The 27,000-nt window shown below is 37.4% G+C and overlaps 1 protein-coding gene across 2 annotated transcripts in view; it reads left to right on the top strand.

The window, feature by feature from the left end:
* LOC150098793 (uncharacterized) overlaps positions 1-27,000 on the top strand; it is a 327,468-nt gene that overhangs the window by 268,149 nt on the left and 32,319 nt on the right. For both annotated transcript variants that reach the window (XM_090405506.1, XM_090405507.1), the window contains exon 13: positions 3,103-3,203. In XM_090405506.1, the coding sequence (XP_090261632.1) occupies positions 3,103-3,203 (101 nt within the window). The remainder of the gene's footprint in view (positions 1-3,102; positions 3,204-27,000) is intronic.

The raw sequence follows: 27,000 nt of genomic DNA on the forward strand, positions 1-27,000 counted from the left end.
TTGACTTGATTGTTTAATGGGAGTCTAGTGTTTTGCTTCCACCATTGCATAAAGGTGGAAGCAAAACAGATGTTTCAAATTACAAGCCAGTCTGCATTTCTGGAGTGGTTGTGAAGGTCTTGGAAAGATTGGTTAGGAATAGGATACAGGATTGGGCAGATAAGGAAAACATTCTGTATAGAGGTCAACATGGATTTGTTAAAGGGAGGTCTTGTTTTACTAATTTACTTATGTTTTATAATAAGGTGATCACAGTTCTGGATAGAAGTGATTCATATACAGTGATACTTCTGAATTTTGCAAAGGCATTTGACAGGCTACCACATAATAATGTGCCTCCTAGCACAATTGGAAGAACAGTGGAACGTTGCTCCCTTCATTGGAAAAGACCTGGGTTCTATTCCCATCATGATCAGGGGACTCCTTATATGGGCTTTTTCAACTGCAAGCAGTTAGCTGATCTCATACAGAGTTGGCAGGTTTTTTCTCCCTGCATACAGACAAATTGGCCTTCAGAACACATGCAATTTACAGACAAAAAATACAGTTGTTGGTGATGATGGGCGGTAGATGTTGTTGATGGTAATAGTGTCATAGGGAAAATTAAGTAGTAGTAGTAGTAGTGGAGAGGGTGAGATGCATTTAGTGAAGTAGAGTAGAGTGTTCTCCCACAATGAGTCCTTGGACTCCCTGGAGGTGTCACATAATAATAATAAACTAGTGTAAGTGACGGCAAATGGGATTGGAAAATCAGTTGGTCGATTGGATAGCAAACTGACTTTCTAATCGAAATCAAATGCTGTATAGAGGAGCCATATCTCTTAGGAGGAGAGTTATTAGTGGAGTCCCACAGGGTTCTGTTCTAGGACCACTGCTGTTTAATTTGTTTCTTAATGGTAATTTGAGTGATTTACAAGTCCGCACGGTTAGCCTAGTGGCTTTGCACTTCGCAACCATATGACTGGGGAAGGAGTGTCCCAGGTTCGATTCCCGTTGAAGATGTGAGGAATTTGAGGATCTTCCTCAGCCATAGCCAAGTTAGCCGGTCTTGGGCGCTGGCAGTAAGGTTTTTTCTGGCAGTTTATCTGGCGTTTTTCATCAAGATGTCACAAGAGTGACTTCATCCCACAAGTAGGCAAAACGGCCCCTTGAACATACGCTGCTACAGTCAAAATATATCCCCCCACCCCAGCAACAGGCTAGGTGACAGGTCAGTTGGGAGTGGTACTAACAAGAAGTCACATCTAAGTAACACGCGGACCCTGCATAGGAAGCGGGAATAACGCGTAGTGAAAGAAGAATGTGAGTGGTTTACAAGCTGATCTTCAGCTGTTTGCAGATGATGCTGAGCAGGGAAAAGTTATTAGCAATGATACAGATGTACTAGTGCTTCAGAGTGATTTGAATAAGTGGCTATGTGGGCTGACAATTGGGGGATGTCAATTTAACAACGGTAAATGTAAGGTTTTGCACTTTGGATCTCAAAAAAGTAAAGCTGTGTATCATATTGGAAACATATTAAGGAGGAAGATGAAGCTTGTGATGGTGGTAAGCGTCCCCGTAGCGCAATTGGAAGAACAATGGTACATTGCACCCTTCGATTGGAATAAGCCTACATTTGATTCTCATCGTGACAGGAGGAATCTTTATGATGACTTTTTCAATCGAAGGTGAGTTAGCCGATCTCATACGGAGGTAGCAGGGGTTTTTTCTTCCAGAAACTCTGGTTTTTCATCCTGCATATAGACAAAAAATACTAGTTGTGGTGGTGGTTGGCAGTAGATGGCGTTGATGGAGATGATTGGTAGTAAATTGACAATTGGGGGATGTCAATTTAACAACGGTAAATGTAAGGTTTTGCACTTTGGATCTCAAAAAAGTAAAGCTGTGTATCATATTGGAAACATATTAAGGAGGAAGATGAAGCTTGTGATGGTGGTAAGCGTCCCCGTAGCGCAATTGGAAGAACAATGGTACATTGCACCCTTCGATTGGAATAAGCCTACATTTGATTCTCATCGTGACAGGAGGAATCTTTATGATGACTTTTTCAATCGAAGGTGAGTTAGCCGATCTCATACGGAGGTAGCAGGGGTTTTTTCTTCCAGAAACTCTGGTTTTTCATCCTGCATATAGACAAAAAATACTAGTTGTGGTGGTGGTTGGCAGTAGATGGCGTTGATGGAGATGATTGGTAGTAGAGGTGTAGTTGGTGGAGAAGACAGTTATATAGTGGGTGTCCTCCCACGATGAGTCTTTGGACTCCTTGAAGGTGTCATGAATAATAATAATAATGAATTGAAGTTCAAGGGATATTGTAAAAGCAACAAAAATAGCACAAAGAAATTCCAGTACACTAAGAAGAACACTGACAAATAGAGATAAGGATGTGGTCATCTCGCTGTACAAGGCTTTGGATAGACCACATCCGAACTACTGTGCATTTATTTGTTCACCGGCGTTCTTAGGTGAGAAGCAAGCTTTGGGGGGGGAAAAAGTTCAGAGGCAGATAAAAACCATATCAGGATTGTGGAATACTAACTATGAAGACTGATTGAGAGAATGTAAATTGCAGACTAGGTAAATAGGCAGAGGGACAATATGATTGAGACATATAAATTGTTAATGGATGCTTATCAAACAGATATCCATGATATTTTTCAAAGGAGGGAAGTGGATAGAGACAAGAGGTCATTCTTGGAAGTTGTATAAAGATGTGCATTAGAGAGAGTACAACATGACTTTTTTGCATGGAGAGTGGTTGATGAGGAGAATACATTGCCAAATGAGGTGTAAGTGTACAAACATTGAACCAATTTAAGACGAGGTATACATTGTCTCTGTTAAAATGCATCTTACTATTGCCTCTCTGGATGAGTGTTTACTACAGGAGACATTTATATAATAATTTATTTTTCAAGGAAGCTAAGCTAGAATATATATAAAAGTGATAAGAATTATATAGTTTCTCCCAAAATGATAAACAGTTCCTTTTGATAAGCAGCAGACTTGTTCTAGTTAAACATTTTGAACACAAAAGTGATGAACTCTTTTAAAAAAAGAACAGGAACTTTAAAATTATCTTTTTTTTTTTATTTGAAGGAAATAGAAAAAGGAACCGATGTGAGAAGACATGAAAGAAGAAACATTATGTTACTCAAGAAAGACTGTGCACAAATTATGTTGTTTTCAAAGAAAAACAGGTATGAGTTAATTATATTTTAATGACCAATGTTGAAAGAGAAAGAAACTGTGCTTAAAAAGTTTGAAGTTAATTGTTTTTGTTTGTGTATTCTCATCAAATCCTGTGATCTTGAAGAGAAGAAATCTTGTGTGATGTTCATTTTCTTCATATATGATGGTAAGTTTGTGGCCCTTCTGTCTCTTTAGAATATAACTTTGTTAAGCTAATCCATGGTGAAAGACTGTTGGAATTTTCCCATGCTAACAGATTAGTTATTACCAATACCTTCTTCCAGAAACATCCACGACGGACCTATACTTGGACATCTAACATTGATAGGTCAAGGCACCAGATTGATTACATCCTGGCTCTCCAGCAGTGAAAGACAAGCATCTCTGATGTGCATACTTGTCCTGGAGCAGATTGTGGTACAGACCATCAGCTGGTAATAGCCAAAGTAAGACTAAGACTCCGAAAACTTCCAGGTCAGGCACATTCCACTAGATTGGATGTTAGAGTAATTCCTAGTGGGTTCACAGAAGAAACATCAACTCAGTTGGATGATTTTTTGAAGACCAATGAGGAAATCTCACTAGAAATGCTTTGGGAAGGAGTCAAGATGATAATACAGGATACAGCGAAGACGTATCTCGGCCCAATAAGAAAACCAAGAAACCCATGGATATCAGATTCGACATGGGAACTAATCAAAAGAAGGCGGTTGGAAAAACAAAGAGATACTGGGACCGAAGAATACAAGAGATTACATAGAGAAATCAGAAGAGGCATCGATCAGGACAAGGAAAAGTTCTATACTAATAAATGTGAAGAAATAGAGTTCCAGATAAGAAGGCATAATTATAAAAGGATGTTTTATTTAGTTTGTGACTTAAAGCACAAGTTTAAGCCTAAATTGAATGTCATCAAAGACAGGAATGGATCATTACTGACAGAAGAGTTGGAAATCAAAAACAGATGGAAAGAATACTGTGAGGAACTGTACAGCAGAGTGGATAAAGAAAATGTGGAGTCCTCCCACCAAGAAAATTTTGATTTGGAACCTCCTCCACTTAGGCATGAAGTTGAAAGAGCAGTTAAGCAGCTCAACAGCAATAAGGCTCCAGGTGCAGATGAAATCCCAGCAGAGTTAATTAAGGCCACAGGGGATGCAGGGATAAGAGTGTTTCATAGAGTGATTACAAGGATATGGGAGACAGGATCATGGCCTAGAGACTGGAAGAAGTCAGTTTTCATACCACTACACAAGAAAGGTGATATGAAGGCATGCAAGAATTATAGAACTATTAGTTTGATATCTCATGCAAGCAAAATTTTATTAAAGATCATGCTAAATAGGATTGAGGCCAAAGTTGAGGCAGAGATGCCCGAGGAACAAGCAGGTTTTAGGAAAGGTAGGGACACCAGAGATCAGATCCTTTGCCTTAGACAGATCATAGAAAAATATAAGGAATTCAGGCTCCCTCTGGTAATGTGTTTCTTAGACTACTCTAAAGCTTTTGACTGTGTTGAGCATGTGAAACTGTGGGAAGCAATGAAAAGAATGGGTTTTCCTCAACACACTATCAGGTTGATAGCCAACTTGTATAAGGAACAAGAAGCCACAGTAAGAACAGGTGTTGGATTGACTGACCGGCTTCAAGTTGGAAAAGGAGTTAGACAAGGATGTTTACTTTCTCCTCACTTGTTTAGTATATATATACAGAGGACATCATGCGTGAAGCATTGGATGAGCCCAGGACAGGAATTAGGATAGAAGATAGATTGATCAGTAATCTGAGGTATGCGATGATACATTACTCCTTTGTAATGACATGGAAGAACTAGGACTAATTCTTAACAAAGTTAACAAGATCAGTAATAACAGAGGACTTCAACTCAATTCTAGCAAGATAAAGCTCATGGTTCTCAAAGGGAAAACAAACAGAGAAGCTCTTGAGAAACAAGTGTACCTTAATGGAGGAAGAATTGAGGAAGTCAGCAAGTTTGAGTACCTGGGATCCATTATTAATGTGAAGAATTGCTGTTCAGAAGATGTCAGAAAAAGGTTAGGAATGGCTAAAACAGCAGTCAGAGACCTGTCTAAAATCGAGCATCGGAGTGACCATACGGCATCTGTAGATGCCCAGTGAACATAGAGAGAAGCTAATCTATATAAAGCGCTTGCGAATCATAAACATTTTATGTACACTGTTACACCCATGCAATACTATTCTTTATAGTAATATTTTTGTAAATAATGATATTGATTTTGACTTATTAATAAAATTAACTTATTTTTATAATAATATACTGGATCTGAATCTGTGTTATTAACTGAAGAGTTAATAAACTACTCTGGTATAACATGACAGACAGCATACAAATAACAGCATTTAAAAAGACAATGCTTTAAAGGCTGTGGCATCTGTTTTTTTTTTCTGTTCCCACACGTTATGCAGAGGCACTCTTATGGTTATATTGCTGCTAAGTATGAGGGAGTCATTCCAGTTATGCTTCTTTATGCCAGTATAGTCTTCTTATAAACAGAGATTATATAGTCCACAAACGATTTTCAATTGAAGGTGAGTTAGCCAATCTCATACGGAGGTAGCAGGGTTTTTTCTTCCGGAAACTTGGGTTTTTCATCCCGCATACAGACAAATCAGCCCTTCAGAACACACGCAATTTACAAACAAAAAAATATTAGCTGTGGTGGTGGTAGTAGTGGCCAGTAGATGGCACTGATGTTGATGATTGGTAGTAGAGGTTCGGTGTAGTGGTGGAGACGGAGAGTTGTACAATAGGTGTCCTCCCGCGATGAGTCTTCGGACTCCTTGGAGGTGTCACGAATAATAATAATAAGCAATAAAGTACTTGACTTTCTCTGAACAATATTCTTAGATTAATATGTCAGGTTCATTTCTGGGTCTTAGATTCTGTTAATTTTAGGCTATTTTAGTCATACCTTTTTGAAGACTGAGGGAAAGTAAATCTCCACCCATTGCCTCTACTGGCAATGGGTGGAGATTTGGCTTGTACCGCAGACAACTGCCATTAACTTGTAATTGGCAACTAGCATTGAACTTAGAATTTTCTTCTCTTGGGCAGCTAGTGATGTGGATGAAAACATCATTTATACAGAGCTAGAAAATTAAATATTAATGCAGTTAACAGAGTATAACATAAAAATGTGTGGCAAGAAATAAAGGTATACTGAAACTTATGCATGTGTAACAATTAATGGAAAGAAGTGCGAAAAAAAACATATTTTCAGATAACTCAATATAAGTATCCCAAAAGTTGCAGGGGTATATAAACTACCAATTTAAAAGTACTATTCTACATTGAAGCTACAGTTAAAATAAATAAAATCGCCTGCAACATTTCACATAAAAATTCCATATCGCTTTATCTGCATGCAGGATCTCGATTCTAGCATTGACACGTTACTGCAGCTTACAGGCATCTAAACTTAATTAATCTGTTATTCATCACTGAACCTCAACTGACATCAACAGCTCACCTCAACTTTCTACATCATGCGTGCTGCTTCTGTTAGAAAGGTGGAGCACGTGCTTTTGTCGGATCTGATGTTTTATGCCAAAGGTCATCATCATTCTGGAATGCTAGTAACAACAATGGCATACTTGTATTGAGAGGTTTTATTTGATAGAATTTTTACCCAAGTATAAAAGGTATCATTAGTATAAATTGAAATGAAATAAGCTTAAATTACATGGAAAAAAAAATCTATAAAACAACACCTCACGTAAGTCTTCCACATTCTTACATTCCTATTCTTTGCAATATCTGGAATGAATCCTCTTTATTAAGATTTCCTTGCCTTATTTTGTAGTCTGCATTTACTGTTCTCCTTATTCCGATTGAAATACATATTTAATTACCGTATAATGCGAAAAATTTATGGTAAAAAATACTACTTAAAGTTAGGGGTTCGCATTATATGCGGATCCTAAAAAATATAACATCTTATTAGACTTGCACACAAATATATATACTACCTAATGCCTATGCAACCAAATCTACTTGACCCACTCGCATTCGGCGACCGAGCGTGCATTGTATCTGCGCATGAAGCTACTTGTGTGGCTAGAAATAAAGGTATACTGAAACTTATGCATGTGTAACAATTAATAGAAAGAAGTGCGAAAAAAAACATATTTTCAGATAACTCAATATAAGTATCCCAAAAGTGGCAGGGGTATATAAACTACCAATTTAAAAGTACTATTCTACATTGAAGCTACAGTTAAAATAAATAAAATCGCCTGCATAATGCCAGTAATGTAAGTAGCATAAAGCTACTTACATTACTGGCATTATGCACAGATACGATGCATTCTCCATCGCCGAATGATAGAGCACAGTTAGGTATATCGGTTTAACCACAGTTCATTTTAAATATTATTCGTTAAACAAACCTAGCCTGAAAATGAGCCAACAGAAACGTAAACATTCATCTTTTGAAGTAGGATTTAAATTGTGTGTCGTGCAGTTTGCAGAAGAACATAATAACAGTGTTGCTATGAGAGAATTTGGTGTAGCAGAAAGTAATATTAGACTTTGGCGTAAGCAAAAAGACAGTCTTGAAAAAATCCCCAAAACGAAACGTTCCTGTTGTGAAGATGTAGCATCCTTTCCAGAACTCGAAGAAGAGCTAAATGAATGGATTTTGACGCAACGACAAGATGGCATTATAGTAACAAGAAATGCAATTCGTTTTTGAGCTCTACAACTCAAGAAACAGATATCTGCTTTTGTGAAACTCAGCGGTGGCTTCACTCACTGACAGGCTCCCCTACCACTAAGCAGAACCGCTCATATTCCAGGAAAAGCATCAGCCAAGGAAGCCCTAATACAGGCCACCCCTTTTGAGCATCCAAATCCCTGGATGCTCAAAAGCTCCTTAAGGCAAACCTTACAGGAGCAAAAACTCTACTCCCCCTGGAATCAAACCACCAACCAGTCTCCCTGTATTATGTGCAGGGTTACCTCCCCAAAAACTTGTGATCCCCTAGATGGTAAATTCAAGGACACACCAGGTGTTTCATCTTTTCTTGCTTTGCCTGGGTGGTGCAACAGATTTATGTAATGCAAAGCATTAACATTACGACACCGAACAAAAATTGCGCAGAAGTTACCAAAGCAGCTTGAAGAAAAAGTGCAGTCCTTCCATAAATTTATCATCAAATTACGGAAGTGTCACGGAAATGAACTTTCCCAAATTGGCAATATGGATGAGACGCCCATGTACTTTGATATGCCTGGGAATCGAACAGTAAACTCAGTTGGTGAAAAGGGTGTCTTCATAAAAATGATGGGACATGAAAAAACGCATTTTACCATTGTTCTAGCATGCATGGCAGATGGAACCAAATTAAAGCCAACAGTGTTATAATTGTTCGTGCCAATTAGAAAGGTTGGATGGATGAAGAAGGTGTACAATTGTGGCTGAATCAAGTATGGAACATACGTCCAGGTAGCTTGTTACATCAACAAAGCATGCTAGTCTGGGATATGTGCCAGGCGCATTTAACAGAGGCAAGCAAAGAGAAAGCATGTGAGCTACATACAGACCTAGCAGTCATACTGGGTGGTCTAACTTCCGTTTTGCAGCCACTTGATGTCAGCTTGAATAAGCCATTTAAAGATCACTTATGTGAAAAATGGAGAAAATGGATGTCATCTGGTTTGGTGAAGATGACAAAGGGTGGGAATTTTCAGTAGCCTGAGATCACCCTAGCCAGCTGGGTTAAAGAAGCATGGGATTCGATACCATCTGAAATGATTCAATGCTCATTTCTTAAATGTGGAATAAGTAATTCAATGGATGGATCCGAAGATCACGTCATATACGAAAGCGAGGATGATGCACAACAAATTGGAGAGCATGAAGACGATGACGACAACTGCTACACTGATGATGATGCAATCCCTACAGATGAATTTATAAATGAAATGTTTGACAACTCAAAAGATGAAGAAGAATTTAAAGGATTTTGACATTTTGTTTTAAAATAAATATTTCTTTTGTTAATTCGTATTGTATTTTGACATTTTGTTTTAAAATAAATATTTCTTTTGTTAATTCGTGTTGTACTATTTTTAATGTTATGGAACAAGATTAACAGATTGCATTATACGTGGACATGGCATTTTAGGGCTAGTTTTTAAACAAAATTTCTAGTTCGCATTATACGCGATAATATACGGTATTTATCTCTGAAAGTTGATCACGTGCAGTCTTCATATCCAAACATGAGATAAATCTTCCCAAGAGATTTCGATTTTATAATTTACACTAGTTTCCTTTTCAGTAATGGAAGATCAGTAATGATCTAACGCATCATTCACCAATCAGAATATCAGATAATCTTCTTTATTCTTCCATCACCCTTGATCTTTTCTCCTTTTGGCAACTGTGACCGTAGCTTTGTTTATCCACATTTCTTTTTCTACAGATCTACTCCCAACCATTTTCAGCCTCATGTCCTATACCTATAGCATTGCTTTCCAACCAGTGTCACGGGCCACGATTGAGCTGGAAATGTGCCAGGACATATGTGACAAACAGTGTCTTATTCATGCATCTAATCAGTATCACACAATGTGGGTACTGCATGCTGCATCAGATATACTGCCAACTTACTCTCGGCTCTCTTTAGTTTTGCATTCAGTGTATGTGCATGCCATAATTTTCAAGTTCCGTTTGTTTGTTTGCCTGCGAGTTGTTTAATTTACTTATTTCTTTTTACAAGAAGGTATTTAATATTTTACCGATATTTACGCACAATGGACAAGTTTCTGAAAGACACTGATAAACTGTTTTAAACTTCTTTTTCACATTGTCTTGTGAATCTGAGAGTTTATCATTGTCTTTCAGAAATTTGTAATAGTACATATTTGAATAAGGGTACATATTTGAAATTCAATTCTCTATGTTTTGATCGATCTTCCATTCCTCAACTAAAATGTCTTATCTGCCTTGAATTGCTATCAAATGATGCTATGGTATTGGCACCTGATTACAAAACATCCGTCTTGCATTGATAAAGACATTTTTTTTAAGCTAATACAAATGCAGATGGGGGGGGGGATCTTTCATGACATCTGCCATAACAATATCAGACTAAGCTCAGGAGGCCAGTTTTAAGGGCCAAACTAGTTGCTAAAGTGAAAAAGCCTCACACCATTGCTGAGTCATTACTGGCTTGTTTGGAAATTGGACCATAAATTAAAGATACCAAGAAATTATATACTTGGTTTAATCCTTTATCCAAATGTAAGCAAACAAAGTTTGCGCCTGAAATATTTTCAGGAAGGACTGAGGCAACTCATGGCAAAGGTGGTATGACTTCACATCGCTTGCCTTAGTATCCCATAATGCAAAGCACATCTCCTTGCGGATATGTATAATACTATGCAATATGGGAAGGGTCACTATCCAGACCAGTTTCCCTGTTTAAGTGTGGGGGTTACCTCTCCAAAAACTCATGCAGTCACTCAGATCACCCAACATTGAGCGACCTGAGTGATCATTTAACTCAGCGGTGGCTTCACTCACTGACAGGCTCCCCTACCACTAAGCAGAACTGCTCATATTCCAGGAAAAGCATCAGCCAAGGAAGCCCTAATACAGGCCACCCCAATGGATCCAAATCCCTGGATGCTCAAAAGCTCCTTAAGGCAAACCTTACAGGAGCAAAAACTCTACTCCCCCTGGAATCAAACCACCAACCAGTTTCCCTGTATTATGTGCAGGGTTACCTCCCCAAAAACTTGTAATCCCCTAGATCACCCAACAATGAGGAAGGATCTTTTAACTCAGCGTTGTTCCACTCAGCAACCGGCTCACCCTGTCACCGAGAAGAACTTTCAGCGTTGGCACTACCCAGTGGCAGGCACACCCCACCACTGAGCAGAGCTGCTCATATCTCATCTGAGGGGGGGGGGGGGGTTAACAACAACAACAACAACAGCCAAGCCTCAGTAAGAACTTCAATGTCTACGTCATTGCCATTCGTTCCCCTCAACAAAAGAGTAAGCAACAGCTGAGCCTCAGTTAAAACTTCATTGGCTACAGCATTGCCATCCATTACCCTAGGCAGAAACTCTGCGTCCCCAGAATCAAGTCATCGACTGGTTTTGACCTTTATTGAGGTCTCATCAGTGGGAGCCAGACCCAGAGATGATACCAAGATTGAAGTAATGCAGAAGTCATATTTTCATATACGAGTTGCCAAAAGATGTCACACATTATTATAATACTCTGGATTAGAGATAGTAGTTTTTGAAAGTTTTCCCACTTGGTTATACTATAAATTAAAGATACCAAGAAATTATATACTTGGTTTAATCCTTTATCCAAGTGTAAGCAAACAAGGTTTGCACCTGAAGTATTTTCAGGACTGGCACAACTCATGGTAAAGGGGGTATGACTTCACATCACTTGCCTTTAGTATCCCATAATGCAAAGCACATCTCCTTGTGGACATGTATAATGCTATGCATTATGGGAAGGGTCACTACCCAGACCGGTTTCAACCTTTATTGAAGTCTCATGCATTATGTTTTGCATAATGGGATACTAAGTCAAGTGATGTGAAGTCATACCACCTTTACCACAAGTTGCTCCAGTCCTGAAAATACTTCATGTGCAAACTTTGTTTGCTTACACTTGGATAAAGGATTAAGCCAAGTATATAATTTCTTGGTATCTTTAATTTATAGTATAACCAAGTGGAGAAATTGGACCAAATGTAGCAAAACAACTAGCAAAGTTACTACTTTCAAATAATGCTATCAGTAGACATATTGATGACATATTAAGTTGATATAGAAACTACACTCATCCAGTGAATAATAATTTCAAAAATGTGTTTGCTACAAACTGATGAGTCTGTAGATTTCAATAATTCAGCTTATTAGAATTCCTGCAGAAAAATCCTTGAAAGAACACTATTTATTCTGCAAGGAACTTCCTAAACAGACAACTGGGAAAGAAATATTTGTAGTAATCAATGAATACTTTGAAACAAAAAATATGTTGTGGATAAACTGTGCAGTTGCAGGGACTGGGAGAGTTAGGACATCGCTTCAGAAGTTCAGTCTAATAATTCTAATATTCAAACAGAGTGGCTCTCGTGGCAAAGACTGCACCTGATTTAATGTTAACATTAAATGATACTGCCAAAGTCAAAATGGTAAACTTCAAATCTAAACCACTACGGTCCTGCTTTTTTTGCAGCCTAATGAGAAGAAATGGGATCAAAATCATCAATCTTTGTTATTCTGTGTTATTGAAGTGTTGGTTGTTCAGGGGCAGGCATTTTGGCAAGAGTTCATGAGCTTAAAGAAGAATTGAAAGTTTTTTTTTTTTTGCAAATGACTCTCATTATTCACATTTCTTAGATGACTATTGGTTTCAAAAAATGGCAAACCTAGTAGATACTGTAAGTTGAAAGAAATGATTGTCTTGGTTGGTACAAATGATTTGAGAGGCGAGAAGTATTCTATAAAGGAGGATGTAGAGAAGAAGAGTGGGAAAGTAAAGATTGTAAGTCTCTTAGAGGTAAACTGAGGAGTAGGGTGTTGGTAGTAGCCAATGAGGCTATTCGTAGATTGCGCAGAGAAATGATGAAGGATTTATGGATCTGTGTTTGATGGAAAGAAGGATTGCATCTAAATGTTTTTGGTGTTAGGTGTCTGGAGAGAGCTTTGTTCACTGAGCATGCTGGGGTGGAAATTCAAGAAAACTTATGCAATAATGGAGGCGAGTGAGTGTGAGAGTGACCAAGTGCAGAATTTAGTCTCTCAAGGAAAAATATTGAACAGGGTAGTCATTTCAGAAAGTCAAGGTAGGTGGGTAGGGGTCTAAAGGGATGCTGCAGTTTCTATATACTAATGCCATAAATGTCAGCCACAAGGGGGAGGAGTTTTTCGTATTGGTTAGTGCAACCTCACCCAAAGTTATATGCATTAGTGAGACTTGGCTAACAACAGATGATGTAGTTACAGGGATTGAATGTGAAGGGTTTAGTATTTTCAGGGAAGATAGGATGGGGTACAAGGATGATATGATGCTGATGATGGCAGATGAATTGCAGCCAAAAAGAATAGGAGATAGACGGGAGGGTAGCTATTCATTTGAAGCAGTCTAGTGTGAAATTGAGACCAGTAAGAGAAAATATACAATTGGTTGTTGCTATAGGCTAGGGAGTTCAACAGATATTCGCCGCTAGAGGGACTCGTGGTCTGTAGTGTTTGTTAAGAGCTCCTGATAAGATAAGTGTTTTTTTAGTGTTATTTTAAGTTATCATTGACAATTTTGCTGGAATATTACGTAGTTTTGTTTGCTTTTCATATCTTAGTGTGTCTGTTTGTGTGTTTTTGGTGTTTCAATTATTAATTTGATAAAATACGATAGAAGCGCGCACATGGCTCCTGTAAGAAGGAAAATGGTGGCTAGTGATAATGGTTTGCCATCTTTGTTCAATAACGGTAAACATAAAGGAGATTATTCAGTGTACTATCTGTGAAATGTATGCGTTGCGGAGAGCGGTTGGAGTATGGTTAGATGATGATAATGGAGTATGAATGTGTGTAGAAAATGTAAGGAAAATGAGGAATTAAAGTGTATTTCAGGTCGCAAGTGTGATATTTTTGTCAAATCTCAGAATGTAGAAAATAGTGATATGGTAAGAAATTGTGAGGTTGTACCAGAGAGCTATGAGGGCATGAATGTAAAAAGTGTGAATGAAGGTATTAATACAGAGCAAATTAATGGTTTAATAGATAATAAAAAAGATGAGATAGATGCAATGAGTGAGATCGCGCTGTTGAGCGGAGTGATACATAGAGCAAAGTGGCAGCTGGAGCGTATGCACAAATGTCTACGGAGTGTACGAGCCAATAAAAAAAAGTATGATAGGAAAAATAAGAGTATGATTGTGAACGTAAACAAAATGAAGGAGCGAGTGCTGTATGGAGATTCATTAGTACGAGGTGTGATAGTAGAGAATTTGACAAAATCGTACCAACCTGGTGTGACCATTAAGGACGTGAGTCTATCAGGGAGTAAAAGCAAAGGATGAAAGAAATGATAGTGGGTGGCAGGTACAAATGATTTGAAAGGAGATAAAATGGAAATGATAGAGGACCTGGATAAATTGTTTGAGGTAGCAAAAGAAAAGAGTGAGAGAGTTAGGATGATTAGTCTTTTGTCGCGGTATGACAGTGAAAAGTTTAGGAGGAGGGCCATAATTGCAAATGACTTTATGCATGACAAGTGGTGTGGAATTTGTGGATGTGTGGAGTGAGTTCGATGGGCGAAAGGATCTATATAAGATGGATGGTTTGCATTTGAATGGATTCAGTGTAAGGAGACGTGAAAAAGTGTTGTTGAATGAAGTGGATGTGCAGAATCAGGGAAACTAGATTTATTAGGGGGGGGGGAGTGGATATGCAGACCTTAGGGAGGCAGTTGAGTGTATGAATGAGTATAATATGCCTGAGTGAATAAGGACAACAAATCAGAATGGGTTAGTTAGTATAAGGCATCAAGGAAGGGATGGGGCTAAAGGGGGGGGGGGTCTGCAATTCATGTATACTAATGCTAGGAGTATTAGGAACAAGCAGGAAGGATTTTTGGCCTTGGTTGGCACTTCCAGACCACAGGTTATTGGCATTAGTGAAACATGGCTGACTGAAGATGATATAGCTAGTGGGATTGAATGTGAGGGATATAGTGTGTTCAGGAATGACAGGGAGAATAAAATGGGGGGAGGAGTATTATTGATGAAGCTGATGCGCTGCAGTCAAGGAGAATAGAAGTTAAATTGCAGGATACAGAAAAGAGCACATTTGAGGCCATTTGGTGTGAGATTGAGGCTAGCAGAACAAAATATACAATTGGGTGCTGCTATAGACCAGGTGATGGAAAAGATGGTGGAGATAGTATGCATAAGCAAATAGAAGAAATGAGTGGAAGGGGGGTAATTATTATGGGAGATTTCAACTATGGTAGCATTGATTGGGGGAAGGAGAGGACACACGGGAGGAAGGAATTGGGTTTTATGCAGTTATTAAGGGATAACTATCTGCGACACCATGTAATGGAAAATACTAGTGGTCAGAGAGTGCTTGACCTAGTAATTGCATCTGAGGATTTGGCTGTAACGAATATGACCGCATTGCCACCAGTTGGTGAGAGTGATCATAGGGTCTTGACTTGGGAGGTGGCTAAAGGTGTGGAATTTACAATTAAGAAAGGGTACATGTGGAATTATCAGGCTGGTAAGTATGACAAGCTTAGGAGTTTGATTGGTTCAGTACCATGGCATGTACAACTGCAAGGGCTGGACATCGATAGAGCATGGGAAGTGGTCAAGGAGCATTTACAGGAGGTTATGGCTGATTGTATACCTAGGGTCCGAATAGTAAAACAAGTAGGGGTTAAATGGATGAATAACACCATTAAGCTTGAGCTGAAAAAAAAAGAAACAACTGTGGAAGGAATTTAAGGAGAAAGGTGACCTGCAGGCACATGAACGGTATAAAGCCCAGGCCAGAAGGGTAACAAGTGTGTGGTAAGAAAAGCAAATTATGAAAGAACATTAGCCATGCAGGCTAAAGAAAATCCCAAACAGTTTTTTCAATATGTTTCAAGTAAAAGAAAAAATGTATACGGCAGATTGATTTTAAAGAATGCCAATGGTAGGGAGGTAACCGAATCAGTTGATATAGTAGAATTACTGAGTGAGCACTTTGCAAGAGTATATCATCCATGTGGTGACATTGCAGAAATGGAAGAACAAATAGCTCATACGGGAATTGTGGTGAATGAAGTGGAGGTGAATAGTCTATTACAAAACCTCAATGTCAACTCATCTGCGGAATTGGATGGTATACCAGCTCGTGTTGTACAAGAAGCGGCTAAAGAATTGTCAGTGCCTTTGTCCATTTTGTTTAATTTGAGTCTCGGGTCTGGGTTAGTCCCAAGGGGTTGGAAAGAGGGTAAAATAGTTCCACTGCATAAAGGAGGTTCCAAGACTGCTGTTGAAAATTACTGGCCGATCAACATATCAGGAATTGTTGTCAAGGTCTTGGAGAAAATAGTCAAGAGGAAAATACAAGATTGGATAGATGAAAATGGGATACTTTATGGGGGACAGCATGGTTTTGTGAAGGGTAGATCATGCCTCAGTAACTTGTTCACGTTCTATAACAATGACGGCTGAACTGGATAAGAGTAACGGGTTTACAGTGATTCTACTGGACCTTGCTAAAGCCTTTGATAGGATACCACATGGAATTCTAATCAGTAAACTGCAGCATATGAGAATGGATATAGGGTTGGTGAGATGGACAGGAGGGTGGTTGATGGAGAGATATCAGAGAGTAGTTTATTCAGAGTAGAATCCAAAAGACGGCCTGTGACTAGCGGTGTGCCGCAGGGCTCTGTTCTTGGACCGCTACTGTTTAACTTGTTCATTAACAATATAGGAAAGGATCTGAAAGGAACTGTGCATCTGTTTGCAGATGATGCAAAGTTAGGTAGAGCAATAGTGAATGCTCGGGATGTCAAAATTTTGCAGGATGATTTGGAGGACTGGGCTAAGGAGAATGGATGTCAATTTAATGTGGAAAAATGTAAGGTTTTGCATTTTGGGGTGAAAAGATTAGCAGCAGTATATCACATTGGTGGAACTGCACTCCAGGAGATTGACGAGGCCAGGGATTTGGGAGTGTTGGGATAGGGAGTTGAAGTTTAGGGGACACATTGCAAAAGTGGCAAAATCAGCTCATCAAATCACTTGGTTGCTGAAAAACACTTTAACCAGCAGAGACAAACAGGTTATTGTTCCTCTGTATTGAGCCTTGATAAGACCCCATCAAGACTACTGTTCCCCAGATATGGGCACCAGGGTTTCTTCTCAATGGGGAGGAGGTGGAGAGGATCCAGAGACGAGTGACCAAGATAATAGCAGGACTATGGAATGAACCTTATGAGAACAGGTTGAAGATTTGTGGGCTGCAGAAATTGGTTGATAGGCAGAAAAGGGGTGATATGATTGAAACATTAAAATTACTGAAGAGTTTCTATAAGATCAATTCAGAAGATATTTTTGAGAATAGGACTTGTAGTGGGAGGACTAGTGGCCATCCATGGAAGCTTGGTAAGAGTGTGGTTAGCAAGGGTGTTAGAGCTAGGTTTTTTACTTGGAGAGTGGTAAATGAGTGAAATAAGCTGCCAGAATCTGTTGTGGGTGCCACGACTGTAAATGAGTTCAAGGAGAAGTATGGTAGACGGAAAATACTGTGTGAATTATGTATATTATTTCTGGGAAAACTCCCATGTTACTCCTCTTAATAAACTATTATAATTACGGCTATTTTGCCTGCTTCAGTTTAGGAGTGCCCCTGTTTAAATGTCATTGGCTATTTACTCACGGATTCTTAGGGCATTGTAGATGTAAGTTTACCAAAAAGTATATGTAGCATAAGGAAGAGAAATTTACACATACCTTTTTCTGAGTGTTGCGGCTTTTCTTCTTTATGCGATGTCCGAAAACTACTGCGTGTGTGTGTGTGTTGAATTTATTTGAAACATTTATGTTGCTTAAATGGTTTTATAGGATGATGCAGGGGAAATGTTTCAGCATTTGGCTAGAGGGACCAGAACAAGGGATCATCCCTGAAAGTGGAATAAAGGTGTGGTTAGTAGGGGGGTGTGAGGACTTGATTTTTTGCTTGGAGAGTTGTGAATGAGTGGAATGGGTTGCCAGTGTCAGTAGTGCATGCTCTTTCTGTTAATGGGTTCAAGGAGAGGTATGATAGATCGTGTGGATAAATTGGGCCTCCCACGATGAGTCTTCAGACTCCATGGAAGTGCCCATATAATAATAATATATTTGAGTATCTGAATGCACATAATCAAAAAATGCAAGGGCCAAATGAAAATAGATTAACTTGTACTGATAAAGTTAATGGATTCAAATCAAAAATCCAGCTTTTGAAAAATAAAGTTAATAATGGTTCACTTCCAATGTTTATTCAGTGTTTTAATTCTAATCCTAGAAAATAACTATTAGCACTTGTAGGGCAACTTCTGAGCATATTTGAGGAGCTCCATTTTTAATTTGACCAAACTGAAACACAAAAGTTCAACTGGATTCGAAATCCATTCACTTCACTATCAGAAAATATTTTGGTCTTTGATCTTTAAGTGAAAGAAAAAGAAAAAGAATTCCTAGATTTGAGGCATGATACAATCCTTGAAGTTCAAGTTTAAAGATATTGTTATCTGAATTCTGGTTGACTACAAAACACATTTTTATCTATTGGAGAAAAAGCAATTAAGACGCTTCTACTATTTGCTACAGTCTATCTCTGTGAATAATCTTTTTCATCGATGGTCACAATCAAGAATTTGAAGAGGTCATATTTAAAAAGTCTTCATCAGGAATAACACATAGCTCTTTTAAGCATCAATAGACTTAATGCAATAATAAATCTATACAATTTAAATTAATTTTTTTTCTTGATGTTCTCACCAAGTTCTAAAATAAAACTATTGTTTGCAAAAATTTGTACATATAATGATTTTTTAGTGTTCTGTATAAATATTTCAATTTTATTAGTATATCGTGATGCAAAAAAAGTTTGGAACGATGTTGTAGTCCTATAGGACAACAACGTCGATAGGGATCCTCTTTGGGATTTCTGTTTTTCTTTTCCATTGTTTTTGTTATTTCCAGTTCCCTAATGTAATCGTTAAATCAAATAATTAAAATTATTCCTGCCTGAAAGAATATCTTTATTCCCCACTTCACTCAAAACTTTTGTCCATCAAATCCTGGTTCTCCAGCAAATGCAATGTACCAAGTAGTGCAAGAAAAAACTTCAGGGAGTAAAACTGTGGAGCTTTTGCTTCTGCCTTCAATATATATGAAGACTGGACAGAAATTAGAAGAAAACAAAGATTTCCTTTTTTAAAAAATTAAGTGTGAAGTTTATTGTAACCATTTATTATCCATATAGGATAAGTGGTTACAATTTATTTCAGCTAAAGCTGAAAGGAACTTTATTGCTCTCCAGTTCATATAGAAATGAGCCCAGTAAAGTTTGTTTTATTTAGGATTTTCAGTCTGATAACTTATTTCTAACAGTTCATATGGGTTTAGTTATTTCTTCAGATGCTTTCATACAGCAGTCAAAGTTCTGAAGTATTTAAAACTGTTGATAATGTTTTAAGAATAATGTTGAGACTTTCATTAGAAAGTTAATTTATTCCAAAGTGATGATGTGGTTTTTACTAGTTTATTTAATGGAGTTTGATGCTACTTTCATATAAAAAGTGAAGTTAAAATGAGATTTTCTTTAGTGTTCTATGACTTGAGATGCAAGAAGAATTTGACTGACTTATGTTGCTGTCAAATAAAGAGCAGGTTATGTATCAAACTTTCTCATGTGTGAATTCAAGATGGAACATAAGTTTCTGTAAGAAGCTAGAATCTGAAATCCCAGGCATTTTGTCCATATAGGATGATAACTGTTGTCCTATGAGAACTGAAGAGAAGCTATGTAGCTAGCTTTTGTTTTTCATGTTGTTTGGAGTGGTGATGTGAAAAATACATTGCACTTGTGTAGTTAAGTAGTTGATTTGATGTTGTGTGTGTATATATATATATATATATATTTTTTTTTTTTAATTAAAGATACCAAAAAATTATATACTTGGTTTAATCCTTTATCTAAGTGTAGGTAAACAAAGTTTGCGCCTATGCCAATTCAAATACCTGGCTCCAATTAATGGGTTCCTGTTAGACCCGGTCAAAATTCAAAAAGGAGTAAAGCAAGGTTGCCCTCTTAGTCCACTGCTCTTGAACCATTCTTACAGGAAGTCGACAATACACATGCTGTGCGAGGAATAACAGTTCCTTCAACTATGAAGGAAAATAAGCTATTAGTATATGCTGATGATGTAGTGGGCACTTTGAAGGATAATGATTCCATATATATATATATATATATATTAGGATAACCAAGCAATTTTATATGCTTGGTCATTTTAGCTCCTAATCCCAAGTATGCAAACAATTAAGTTTGCGCCTGAAACAAAGTTCAAGTCTAAAGATGGTACAACACCAGGGCAACTCATTGTAAAGGTGGTTAAAGCTTTGATCACTATTCTTAGTATTTTCCATAATGTAAAGCACATCTCACTAGAAGATGTATACTGCAATGCATTATGGGTGGGGTCACTACCCAGACCGGTTTCGACCTTTTTTGAGGTCTCCTCAGTGAGTAGCTAGACCCTAAATACCAAGGTTTTAGTAATACAAAGCCTTATCAACTTTACCTATATAAGTTGCAACAAGGTGTATTAAGTTTTAATAAAAATCTCTGGAGGAGATATTGATGGGAATAAATATCCAATAAATAAATAAATAAATAAATAATTATCCTAATATACAATATACCCAAGTTAAAAATTTATTCCCATATATATATATATATATATATATTTTTTTTTTTTTTTTTTTTCTTGTGATATTTTGGAAAAATTCAGCAAGATCAGTGGATTAACTACCACTAATGCAGACAAGACAAAATTAAAAGTTTTTGGAAAGTGGGATCTTGGAGGCAGGCATTCCTTTTGGACTAACTCCTAAAAGAGAAGCCCTCATTATACTTGGAATTCCGTTCTCCATTTACCCAATATTACCAGTCCAAGAACTTATATACAAGAAAATAGAAACATTAGAAGACTGGAAAATAGGGCCATTTTCCTTTTCTTCTAAAGCCATAGTACTCAAAACCATAATCTTTCTTGCTCAGTTGTACATAATAAATATTATGGACATCATAGAAGCTGAAGAAAAACAATTAATATAGAAAGCCTGTGCAATTTTTTTTGGTCCAGCCGATACCAATGGTGCACTCAAGATTTAATCTTGGGGGGAGGGGGGGGGAGTAGATTTGATACATGAACCCCGTGATCTCCTCTGGTCCAGCTCAGGCAAATGAAGTAGCGCTCGGTCTACCCGAGCACTACCTCGTTCACCTTACGTTCACAGCAGCCGTGATTACTGAGTGCTATAAGGTATTCCTTCATAAAGTAGTATAGAAATAGAAGACACAACACAACATAAATAAAAAAATTAATTTTAATTACAAAAAGATTTTCCTAAAAAAGTAAGATAATTTAATTTCTAGTTTCATACAACAATATTGTGTATTCTTCAGAATGATTCAATCAAACACATATATAAAATGTTGGATGCTGCAATTTCTCCACACGTAATAAATTTATATATACATTAAAGTTTGAACAATCAGCTATTGATAAATACCATATCAAACCAAAATGATGGGTGAGGGGGTGCTTAAGGGTCAAAGCTGTATAACTGAGAAGAGACCTCCACATAGCTTTAAAAGAATGCGGAGAACTGACTAGGGCTGACCTAATGTCCAATCCTCACCTTCTCATGGTGCACCCTGTTGGGTATCTACCTGGATACTGAACGAACGAGGATGGGCTGGCAATTTGGGATTTAGCTGACCAAATTGTATTCTTATTGGCATAAACCAAAATACAAAATTTCATGCCGGCTGGGGCATGAAAACATTAAATTAAGGGGCTATTAGATCCCACATTGTTTTAAAACCGAATAAGAAACTCAAAGATTGGAATCAGAGAGTTTCATGCCGAATATATAGTATAAAAAAAACTATAAAAGTATCGGCGAATACTAGCGTGAGCTGAATGCAAGTAGTCCTAGAACGTAGCACAAACACGGGCAACTTGTTGCAAAGGTGGGGAAAGTTCTGATCACTATTCTGCTCATGCTAGTATTCGCCGATACTTTTATAGTTTTTTTTATACTATATATTCGGCATGAAACTCTCTGATTCCAATCTTTGAGTTTCTTATTCGGTTTTAAAACAATGTGAGATCGAATATCCCCTTAATTTAATTAATGTTTATATTGCCGAAATGAAACCTGTTGGCTCTATATATTTAAGTAACTTAATGGGTGCACCTTTTTGGACAACTCGTATAGCAGAGTATATAAGTTCTTTTCGCTATAATACCCTTTGGTATTAATAATTTGGTCTAGCTACTCACTGATGAAGCCTCGGTAAAGGCTGAAACCGGTCTGGGTAGTGACCTCCCTACCATAATGTAATAACAGCATACATTTCCTAGGAAATATGTTTTTACATTATGGTAAATACCAAAGAATAGTGATTAGAACTTTCCCCACCTTTGCAATGAGTTGCCCATGTTTATACTACGTTCTAGGACTACTTGCATTCAGCTCACGCTAGTATTCGCCGATACTTTTATAGTTTTTTTATACTATATATTCGGCATGAAATTCTCTGATTCCAATCTTTGAATTTCTTAAAACAAAGTGGGATCTAATATCTCCTTAATTTAATTAAAAAATTCTTTTCCTAATCAGTAACCAGTTTATTAATAAATAAATTTACATATTAAAAAAAAAGTTTCATATCTCGCATAAATAATGCTTTCGCTTGTAACAAGCGTAAACGAATATCTGCGAGTCTGTCTGCAACTGGCATGATCATTCTGACACTGCATTTGTTTCGTGTAACGATAATTGAAAAAATATAATTCTTTTCATATTTTCAACAGTGACACTCATAATTCAGCCTTGTATCTAAAATAAATAAATAATTATATGTTATTGTAACAAAATAAAACAATATTTACAAAAAAGATGATATTGATGATTTTTATGTTGCCCCCATCCATGAAGGGTTATTTGCAAACCTATAGTATATTTGGTACTCTGGGTGAGTTAAGGATTTTTTTTAATTGATTTAAGGGTCAAAGCTGTATAACTGAGAGGAGACCTCCACATAGCCTTTAAAGGAATGTGGAGAACCGACCAGGGCTTCTGACCTAATGTCCAATCCTCACCTTCTCGTGGTGCACCCTGTTGGGTATCTACTTGGATACTGAACGAACGAGGTTAGGCTGGCAATTTGGGATTTAGCCGACCAAATTGTATTCTTATTGGTTAAACCAAAATAAAAAAAGATAGTACGACATGACAAAATTTCATGCCGGCTGGGGTGTCGCCCGGTTAAACAAGGCCCCTGTTGTTTTCGCCAGGGAACCAGGGTGAACAGCGAAAAGTCAGCTACTGAAACAAATCTGAAAACAAACCCCAACTCAACATCACCAGAGTTTAAAGATCGGTACTATCAATGTAAGAAGCCTGAATGGCAAAGAAATGGAGCTAGCTGAGGAATTAGATAAGTACCAGATTGACATAATAAGGGTGACTGAAACAAAAAAAAAAAGACAAAACTGGTTTGATCTTTTTGAGCAATAAATACAAAATGTTATGTTCAAGCAATGACAGTCAAGGAAAAGAAGGAGTAGCCATAGTATTCAACACTAAATACTAGGCTAATCTTCTTGAATGGCAGGCAATCTCGAGTAGAGTGATGTGGGCAAATATCAGAATGGGGAAACTGGACAATGAGACATATTTGTGCCTATGTTCCACAGAAGGTTCTACTAAGGTAGAAGTGGAGGAATATTTTGATGCTTTAGAAAAAGCAACTGACACAATGAAAAAGGAAAAGTTGGTCCTTGTTGGGGATCTAAATAGCAGAGTAGGAAATGATTGTGAGAAATACAAAAATATTTTGGGAAAATTTGGAGAAAAGAGCAAAGCTAATAATAATGGCAAATATCTGTTAGATTTCTTCTCAGGACATGGACTGATTATTACTAACACCATGTTCCAACATAAAAATATGCACAAATTCACATGGAGAGAAGAGGCAATGAATAAGAAAAGTCTCATTGACTATGTTATTGTTGATAGTGATGTTTTCTCCCTGGTGCAGGACACCAGAGTGTACAGAGGATTTGAAATTGGAAGTGATCACTATTTAGTCTTGACCAGGATAAAATTAAATTTCATATTGAAAAGAATAACATGTAAGAAAGTTTTAAAGCGAATAAAAGTTGAGCAGCTCTCAGATGTGAACTGTAGACTAAAATACACAAAGATTATTGAAGAAAAAATGAAAGAGTTTGAGAACAGGAATCAAACCTTGGAGATTCAGTGGCAAATTCTGAAGAAAACATTGATGGATTCTGCCATAGAAGCATGTGGTGAGGTTGTCTGCAAGGATAAAAAAATCAGAACTCCCTGGTGGACACAGGAAGTTAAAGAGGCAGTGAAGGAAAAGAAGAAAGCATATCAAAAGTTCCTGGCAAATAAGTCAGCTTGTGCTCTTAGAGAATACAGAGACAAATGCAAGAATGCTAAACAGTGTGTAAAACTAGCTAAACAAAAGTCATGGGAGAACTTTGGCAAGAATATAGAAATTAAATATCAAGAAGGTGGCAAAATATTCTGGAGGTTGTTGAAGAAGCTTAGGAATGGAGGAAAGAGTGCTGTAAAACGAGTTAGAGATGATAAAGGTGACATGAAAACAGGAGAAAAAGATATCCTTGAAGTATAGAGTAATTACTTTGAAAAACTGCTAAATGAAACAAGCAGTGATGACAGCACAGTGGTAAAAACACTGACTAGGTATGCAGTCAGGAATACATATCCATACTTGAAGTAGAAAAAGCCATCAAAGGCTTGAAATGTGCAAAGGCAGCAGGTAGATGATATTCGACCAGAAATGCTGAAGTATGGTGGTATAAGAGTTTTACAGTGGCTGCACTGCATAATTCAGAAAGCCTGGACAGAGGGACGAATTCCCGATGATTGGAGTAGAGCTCTCGTGGTACCCACATATAAAAAGGGAAATAAAACTGAATGTGAGAATTACAGAGGTATATCCCTATCGAGTGTTCCTGGCAAGATCTATGCAAGTATACTTGAGAAACGGTTGAGAAGAATTGCGGAAGTAAAGCTTGGTGAAGAACAAGCTGGATTCAGGCCAAATAGAGGCTGTCAGGATCAGATCTTCACTTTACAACAAACAGTCGAGAAAGCATGGGAATATAACAGAGATCTGTATTTAAGTTTTGTCGATTTGGAAAAGGCTTGTGCCAAAAGAAAGAAGCTATTCAATATGCTACAGTTATATGGTGTCAATGTGGCATTATATCAGGCAATACTTAGTCTTTATTTGAGTTGTAAATCAGCAGAATTGAAGGAAGTACAGGAAGATGGTTTAATGTTAAATCTGGTGTGAGACAAGGATGTACATTATCCCCTCTGTTATTCATTAGCTATATGGATCACATTATGAAAGAAAGTGGTATTAAACATGATATTAAAATTGGAGATGTTAATGTCAGCTCTTTGCTTTATGCAGATGATGTTATACTTCTAAATAAATCCACGACAAGTCTGCAAGATTCCCTGACTAAATTGGATAGCTGTTGTAATAGATATGGTACGAAGGTCAGCAATGAAAAGACAATGAAAGTGGTATTAAACATGATATCAAAATTGGAGATGTTAATGTCAGCTCTTTGCTTTATGCAGATGATGTTATACTTCTAAATAATCCGCGACAAGTCTGCAAGATTCCCTGACTAAATTGGATAGCTGTTGTAATAGATATGGTACGAAGGTCAGCAATAAAAAGACAATGAAAATAGGCACAATCATTGAAAATGTGAACTGTGTTGTGAATGGAGAACCTGTGGAACAAGTGAAACATTTCAGCTACTTAGGCACGATTTTTACTGAAGATGGTAAATTAAATATAAAAATAGACAACAGAATCAGCAAAGCTGGTATGGTAGGAAGTCAATTGAATAAATTCATATGGAATAAGAGAGAAATTAGTCGGAACACTAAATTAGCTGTATACAAGACAGTGTTCAAACCAGTTTTAACTTATGGATCTGAGAGCTGGGTCAGAAGTAAAACACTTGACCAAAGACTAGAGACTGCAGATATGAGAGTCCTGAGAAAGATTATAGGCGTGAACAGATGACATCAAGAGAGTCCTGAGAAATCAATGACATTGGCATCAATTGCAATATCATATTAAAAACGAGGATATTAGGAAAAAACTTGACATTATCAACATCCAGGAATGCGTTAACAGAGCTAATCTCAGGTGGTATGGTCACTTAAACAGAATGGGCAAAGAAAGATTAGCAAAACGACCCAGAGGAAGACCAAGATATAAGTGGATTGATACGGTACAAAGTGCCTTAGATGATAGAAATATAAGAGCTGGTAATGTTGGAGTCTTGACAAGTAACTGACTGATTTGGAGGAAAATTGTAGATAAGAAGTTAGTAATGCTATCATATCCTGTACACCTCTTGAGGGTACGTGTCAGGAATTTGATGATGATGATATATTTTTTTATTATTATTTTTCTCACCCTCACCACGAACACACACCAATATTAAAAGTTTCGTATCTCACAGAAATAACGCGCACGAGCATATGATACACTGCCCAAACGAGCAGTGTCAGAATCACTTGTAACGTGCAATGAGAAGTGCAAACGAATATCGACCGAATGTGATAATTCCGACACATGCGTTAGATCACAGTGCATTTGTGTCGTAATCTAAAGCATTAATCAAACAATTTCAATTATTAACTATTCGATCAATGTCAAAACTTAAGCTGTAACCTTTAACATGTTGTAAGCATTGTTATTATTTATTTATAAACACAAACAAAATTTAATTTTTTCCTTGGGGGGGGGGGGTACTGCAGTGTCACAGTGCTTATGTACGAGCCTCCACTGATCCTACCACTAGTGAAGTTAACATAAAAAATTTATTCTAATTTCACATTTTTCAAATGAAT

This window comes from Typopeltis vanoorti, chromosome 15 (genome assembly GCF_054136105.1).
Source record: "Typopeltis vanoorti isolate ZY-2024b chromosome 15, IOZ_Tvanoo_1.0, whole genome shotgun sequence".
NCBI lineage: Eukaryota > Metazoa > Arthropoda > Arachnida > Uropygi > Thelyphonidae > Typopeltis > Typopeltis vanoorti.